This window comes from Gavia stellata, chromosome 2, assembly GCF_030936135.1.
Source record: "Gavia stellata isolate bGavSte3 chromosome 2, bGavSte3.hap2, whole genome shotgun sequence".
NCBI classification, from domain to species: Eukaryota; Metazoa; Chordata; class Aves; order Gaviiformes; family Gaviidae; genus Gavia; species Gavia stellata.
The window spans coordinates 89,910,015-89,917,479 of record NC_082595.1 but is presented as its reverse complement, the minus strand read 5'-3'; the positions used below and the strand labels follow the sequence as shown (position 1 = coordinate 89,917,479).

At 46.7% G+C, this 7,465-nt stretch overlaps 1 protein-coding gene across 1 annotated transcript; it reads left to right on the top strand.

The window, feature by feature from the left end:
- The first annotated feature begins 4,267 nt into the window (after positions 1 to 4,267).
- Positions 4,268 to 6,037, top strand: KBTBD11 (kelch repeat and BTB domain containing 11). Its single transcript, XM_059835818.1, has one exon. It carries the CDS (start codon positions 4,268 to 4,270, stop codon positions 6,035 to 6,037), a length of 1,770 nt encoding a protein of 589 aa, XP_059691801.1.
- The last annotated feature ends 1,428 nt before the right edge of the window (positions 6,038 to 7,465 follow it).

The following is a 7,465-nucleotide window of genomic DNA, read 5'->3' as shown; positions in this document are numbered from 1 at the left end:
AAAATTTGGCAGTACAAGTTTTTACAAAAGCATTTCCTGGACTAAGGTGGAGCAGAACAGCATTCAGTCAGTACTGAACTGGTGTAGTGTCTCTTGGGGAGGATAGCCTGCTTATGTAAATTAGAGTTGCTTATGATAGGGAAAGCACTGCTTTTATTTATTCTGGGACTGAGTCAGAGCAGTTTCCATGTGTGAACTGGAGAGCAGTAACCCAATTCCTCCCACACACACATATTCCCCAGAGAAAGTGGATCTTGCTAGAGGACAGGGTTTGGGTCAAAGGTTATTGGCACTGCACAAAAAAACCAGAGAGAGAACAATGAAAAACAAGCATTTAATTGGATTTTATCAGAAGAACTACCAAATTAATACAGTGCCTGGAAACTTTACCTGCAGGTCTTCATTACAGTTCCTCTGTCAGAAAAAGCTACGCCTTCTTATCTATGCTGTTACTTGAGCAATGTGTCACAGCATCTGAGGTTGGGGGCATACATCCAGGATATTGTAAGTGTGTCATTGCCAAGTCTGTAAATACAGTTCATGTTTGTTGGCAGTTCCTCTGTCCATTAACATTACATCATCCCTAGACCAAACCCATGATAATGAAAACAGTTTCAGTCCAAGTAGTTCAGCTTCTGACATAAAAGTCCCCAGTATGAAAGGTGACATCAGTCCACAGATGCCATGTACTCTAAACAGCTTGCTTCCTTTTCCAGTACCTATCCTGTTTGTGAGTTTTGAAAAAAGTGTTAAAACCAAGTTTGTTTTAAGCCAAACAAGATTGCTAGGAGCTCAGATTTTTTTGAATCAGTACAACTATCAAGTATCTTCTGTGATTCTGTAATTTTTGAATGTTCTGTGTCACCAGAACAGCAATACAACTCTTTGATCACTGTAGATAAGAAAAGCATGAAGAAGGAGTTCAGTATCATATTTCCATCAGCCCCTTTCAACTTCTTCCTGTTTTATACTAAATCCATGACCTTTTAACTCAGATCGGTCATGTTGTTCAGTAATGTGAAGGTTCCACAACTTCTCTGAATTGTTTTTTCAGCTTCATCTTTGTGTAATGCCTATACGTTGTTTTCAGCTAGACAAAAGTGCTGAGATTGCTGGAGCAGTCATTGCTCTGTCATTGACAAAGTCCTCCAAACCCTCTTTTAGCTTTTCTGTCTTCAGCTTCCCTGTAGAGTTCCTTGTTGCCTAAATTGCATGTGATACTTTGATTCAAACCCTCCTCATGCTCAGCATGAATTTTCATGGTAGTTAGCTATAAATATACCAGAAAACAATTTTCTTCAGAATTCTGCTGCTTGCCATTAGCAAGCTGTACCATCAGTACTTCCTCGTTATGATTCCTCAAAAGGATGTTAACACAGGTGTTTGTTAGGACTATAGTGGGTAGCAGCTTCTTTCTCAATAACATTTCAGTGTCAAGTCAAACTTCTAAGCCAAGAAGATATCTGTATATGGGAAAAGGTATGATTACTGTGCTTGAGGAGGCTCTCACCCTTTTTATTTCATTAGATGGGAAAGTTGAAAAGATCACTTTTTCTGGATGCTGTTGTTAACACCTTCAAATATTCTAATTGGTGATTTTCCTTTGAGACATGATGCAGGAAATACATTTCACCATATGGAGATATTATTGGTATTACAGTGACTGTTTCTGAGTTCTCACATTTAGTCACCCACACTTTTTATTTCTGGTAGCATTCTCTTTCATTCTTCCTTTAGTTTCACTTGCAAAATCAAGCAGTAGACTGAGAGCTTGAAACTATCTGAAGATACTAATTCCTTATTGTAGAGGGGGAACATAAGTAGGAGAAGTGGTCTCAGAAGTGAGGTGTGTCTGGATCCTGGAAAAATCATAATATTGAGAGCAATGGGGGAAAGTATAATAGCACCCTTTAAATGTTTGTGATTGAGGAGGTCAAGCTATCCAGAATTGTAGCAAGATAAAGGGTTGAATATTGGGGTACTCAGCCCAAGAAAGAGCAAAGGAGACAGAAAAAGTTTCAGTTACTTACTTACGTTACAAATTATATTATACTAGTAGCAATTTTCTTAATATAACAGTACATCAGAGCTTGACATTCTAGATGTTTTTCTAACCATCTCCATTTCACCTTTGTCATTTCACCAATGTCAGTTACAGTAGCTACTCTCAAACAAAGCTGATCATCAGGGCTCTGGAGGGCCTGGAGCAGAAAGTAGATTAATCTCAATGTCTACAGCATAATAAATCAGAATAAAAAATGGTTACATAGTGAATTCAGTACTGGGAAGACTCACAGAAAAACAAAACTACATTGACAGGGATGCTGCCCTGTTTAAGTTATTAATGAATCAATATATCTTCCACAGACACACCGAGTGTACACACAGACCACTGCATTTCTCCTTATCTAGTTAAAGCTGCAGAAAAGAAGTTAGTAAAGCCTAACCTACTGAGTTTGGGTCTGGACCTCAGGAAATTTGCCACTAAGGCTATTCCAAATTTCACAAAATGCCATAGAAAGTTCCTAAGTGCCAGATTTTTAAACACCCAGATGAGAAATACAAAGTTTGTGAAATCTCATTCTAGTAAGGAATTTCCAAATGCTGTTGAAATCTTACAGTCTTAAAGGCTCAAATATCCAGAAATCAAACCTCAGTATTGATTTATTGTCTAACTGAATGTGGTCAAATGTAGTAGAAAGTCCTTCCAGGGCAAGTGCACAAAATAAAAACCTATACAAGAAGTCTGATACTGTCATTTAAGTGAAGTTTGCTTGCGCAAGTATGGGCTTCTAGGTTTCATGTCCATGTCAGGAGTTTCCAGATAATGTCACCTTCCAATTATGCTTTCATTAAAAAAACATCAAAAAGTTAGGTTTTCCTAATATCAATTTAATAAGGTAAATAAATCATCTCTGCTGAAAAGGAGTCATAAGGCATATTTTACATAGAAATGAGTATTCATTGAGGACTGTGAAAAACCTGCCAACGGGGATTTTGATGGAAACTAATAACCTCCTTAAAAATAGAATCAGAGCTGCAGATTCTTATTAAATGGAATTAAGTACATTTGGACAGTTTTCATGTGTCATTCATCAACACTTAAACCGAGCCTGGGAAATTCATAAACAAACATGAGGCAAACAAACAGCATTTTGTTAAATTCTAAAAACTACATTTGTGAAATGAGAATACAACTGTGTGGTGATTGTGCTGACAGGGACTAACCTGCTTACAGCCATGCCCTGTGGCCTGCCATTTTCCCAGAAGAAACTTCATGTTCTAATTATCTATTGTGATTTTTGCTCGCTTCTACTTTTTATTAGCAGAAGCCATAAATCTTTCAGACATGAACCAGTCCCTGTGAAGTCTGATTTACATCTCGCTAATGCATTACAGCTACATATGCTGTTACATACATGTCAGATTGCTTTTGTCGTAACAACAAAAAAAACCCTTTGATGTGTTTTGTAAACGTTACCATCTATTAGCATACTTCTGGTCACTTTAGGATACTATAGCTATCCTATTAAAGGAAACATAACTCTAATAGCACCAAACTTCTGAGTGAACTGAGAATATATTGATTTTAAAAGTGATCAACTTCTTACACTTTCTTTTAAACAGGGGGAATGCGTATGAGGAGCAGTGATATGAAGAAAGCTTCGGGAAGGTCACGTAAAGGAAAACTTGGCTAGTGAGGAATCTCCTTCCAGAATAGATTGCAACCACTACCTTCTACTGAAATAGTTGCACAAGGTGAATAAATTATGATAGTACTCCCAAGTATCTGCCTTTAAAAGACGTTTTTCCTCATTGCCCAGCACAGCGTAGGGACCAGTTGTCATGAAAAGGATGCTGTGCACGCGAACTGCTTAAAATTTTTGCATAGCAACAGGAAAACCAGAATTGCTTTTCAGGGTGTTGAGGTGCTCTTCGGGGCGATCCCCCCACCAGAAAGAGGTCAGGTTTTCGGGGGGTAAGCTAGTGCAGTTAGCCCCGGGCAGCGGGAGGCGGCAGAGGTGCGGGATGGATCCTCCAGGAAAAGCGCGGGTTTAGCCCCGGAAACCAGAGACAGCCCCGCCTGAGAACGGCGGCTCTGAATATTAAGCCGGAGAAGCTGGGGGGAGGCCGGCAAGGGGGAGCGGGGCCCGGCCGCGGGAAGCTGAGCGCTCTCCGGTCTCCCCCGCAGGTGATGGCCGTTCTGCTGCGGCCGAGAGCCCTCCGCACGGGCGCGGCGCGGCGCCGGCGCAGCTAGCGCGCCTCCATGGAGGGCAGCGGCGCGGCGGAGGAGGAGGAGAGCGGGGCCGGGCACGGCGCCCCACCGCCCCCGCCCCCGCCCACCCCGGCCGCCCCCTGCGGCTTCAGCTCCTCCCTCTGCTTCAGCGCCACCGCTGCCGAGCCGCAGCCGCTCGCCGCCGGCGGCCGGGTGGTGGAGAGCCAGTGGGAGATCAACAACGCCGCCTGCCAGCCGGAGGAGGAGGAAGAGGAGGCGGTAGGGACGCCGGAGCGGCCGACGGAGGAGCCCGACCTGGTGATCGAGGTGTCGGGGCGTCGCATCCGGGCGCACAAGTCGGTGCTGGCGGCCAAGAGTGACTACTTTCGCGCCCGCGCCTCACGGGACGTCCTGCGGGTGAAGGGGGTGAGCTACGGGGCACTGCGGCTTCTCATCGACTACGTGTACACGGCCCGTATGGGCGAGGTGCGGCACGACAACCTGGCCGAGGTGGTGAGTGGCGCCCGTGTCCTCCAAATGCCTTGTGCCCTGCACTGTGCTGCCGAGGCCATGCGCGCCCAGCTCCGCCTCGACAACTGCTACCAGCTCCTCTGCCTGGCCAAGAAGCAGCGGCTAGCAGAGCTACGGGAGGCTGCATACCGCTTCATGAGCGATCACTACCTGGAGGTGCTGCGGGAGCCTGGTGTTTACGGCCGCCTCAGTGGCACTGAGCGGGACCTTATCCTGCAGCGGCGCATGGAGGCCGGCCGGCCCTGCTTGCTGGTGGCCGAGGTCAGCGATGCCTTTGAGCGGTTGGGTGGTGGCAGCCGGCCACAGAGCCGCGAGAGCAGCCGGCCACAGAGCCCCTCCTCAGTGGTGTCACTGGAGGAGAGCGGCTCCCTCATCCACTGCTACCAGGAGGCCGATGGCGAGTGGAGGGTGCTGACGCGCCTGCCCGAGGAGGCCAACGCCAAGGGCTGCGCCATGTGTGTCCTCCACAACTACCTCTTCCTAGCAGGGGGCATCGCGGCAGGGCCATCGGGCAGCGAGCCTCGGGCCCGCCTTTCTGACAAGGTCTTCTGCTACAACCCCCTCACTGACACCTGGAGCCAGGTGCGGCCACTGGCTCAGCCCCGCTCACAGCTCAAGCTGCTGGCCCTGGACGGTTACCTGTATGCCGTGGGGGGTGAGTGCCTCTTCACCGTGGAGAGGTACGATCCGCGGGCCGACCGCTGGAGCCCTGTGGCACCCCTGCCCAAGGGTGCCTTTGCCGTGGCTCACGAGGCCACCACCTGCAATGGGGAGATCTATGTGTCGGGAGGCTCCCTCTTCTACCGCCTGCTCAAGTATGACCCCAAGCGTGACGAGTGGCAGGAATGCCCTTACAACAGCAGCCGCCGGCGCTCTGCTGACATGGTGGCCTTCAAGAGCTTCATCTACCGCTTCGACGTGAGCAGCGGCCGCGGTGGAGAGCAGGGCCCAGGTGGCGGGACTGGTGGTGGTGTCGAAGTTTTCCGGTACAACACGGTGGCGAAGCGCTGGAGCCAGTGTGCCAGCCTGCGGCCCAGCAGTGGCCCCATCCAGCCCTTCCGCTGCGCCCCCTTGGGCAACACCATCTACTGCGTCAACCGGACCGGCACCCTCCGCTTCAGTCTAGCCCAGGATGGCGAGGTGGAAGCGGATGGGGGGCTCAAGGGCACCTTTGATGGGGAGCTTCTTAAAGCTCCCTTGGATGCCAAGGGTGTCCTCCTACCCTTTGTGCTTACCCTGCCTGAGAGGCTGGACAAAGCGGGGGACCAGGAGGGCTCCCTCCCACTGTGAGGTGGCCAGCCTGTTTCTGGCCTCCTGAGTGGGGAGCTGGGTTGCAGCTGTGGGGGACCCACAAACTCCCCACTGCAGAGGGGACCCTCTCTGGCATGTCTGCAGAGGGAAGGGGCTCCTCCTTTCCTCCTCTCCGCTCCCAAGATGTTGAGCTGGAGCCACTTGGTTGTAACTTGGTTGTAACTCTTCTCGTGTGCTTTGTGTGAAAAGCCAAGCACATGAAAGGAAAAGCTGCTATAAAGGATAATCTCTGGATTATGTTTGTGCCAATTCCCAATCTGAGAAAAACTTTTTTACACCTGGATTTCTAAAAAATTCCTGAAAACAGTGTCGTAATAGGATGTTACTGCTAGTGTTGGTCGCGTGTTTAACACATAGTTGCAATCTGGGCTGTAGCCTTTTCTGCCATTTGTTTTCTTTCTCTCCGGGGTGATACCGAGGGATAAACACTTCTGGCAGCGTAGTTTAGCTGCATTTGTTTTTATGTTAAACCAACTATTTCCTGTGTTAGAAAAGTATAGGAAAATCATCTCCGTCGCAGCCTTTCATTTCTGGTGCAATAGGTTTAAGGAAGACACGGCACTGTGTGGTCCCAGGAATTTCAACCACAAATGATTTAACAGATAGCAGACTTAAAGTTTTAAGTAACACAAATGTGTGCCACATGTTTGTATTTGGAATACAAAATAAACCAAGAAAAAGGCAAGTTACCTTTTTAAAATGTGGCATGTTATAGCAGATTTGAAATGTTGATATGTTCTTTATTTGAAAAAGGCAATGGTTTCTGTATAAAAAGACATTGTTTTATTACCTTTTTTATCAGAGATTTTAAATTATAACAAAAATGAACTGAAGCTGTTCAGACTGCAACCGATTGACATGACCATGTATGCCAGTAGAGTTGGGGGAAATATTTTGTACTTCAGCTGCTCTTTAATTAACTGCAGGTCAAGGAAAATTAACTTAAACCAAATGTAAATTCTTTGAAACTGACTGCAGACAGCTTAAATGTTTCACTGTATGTTCAGTGTCCTGTGGCAAGAGGCTTTTCCAACTTAGTGCAAGACCATCAAAGGGGGACACGGAAAATGGGAATGTGCTACACATGTTGATTATATTGTGCACTAGCATGATGTTATTTCCCTATCTTTTGATTGAGAGACTGCTTTATTTATTTCGATCTAATGATTGCTGTAATCAATAAGTCCTTGCTAATTGCAGTACGTGCTGATAGCGTACACTGTCATTGGGATTCTGAAATGCCTGAGAGCACTGTTTGTGGAGCAGCATCCTAATGAGATGAAACCATACAAAGCTTCTTCCTGCCTGTGGAAAGTTGGAGCATACTTTTTGTCATGTTACTCAGAACTGGAAAAGTGTAAACTGTCTATGCAGACAGACTACATTGAAAAAGGCACATGCATTTAT

What these genes read in the sequence shown, in the direction of transcription:
- KBTBD11 (XM_059835818.1), top strand. Translation starts at nt 4,268, where the DNA reads ATGGAGGGCAGCGGCGCGGCGGAGGAGGAGGAGAGCGGGGCCGGGCAC.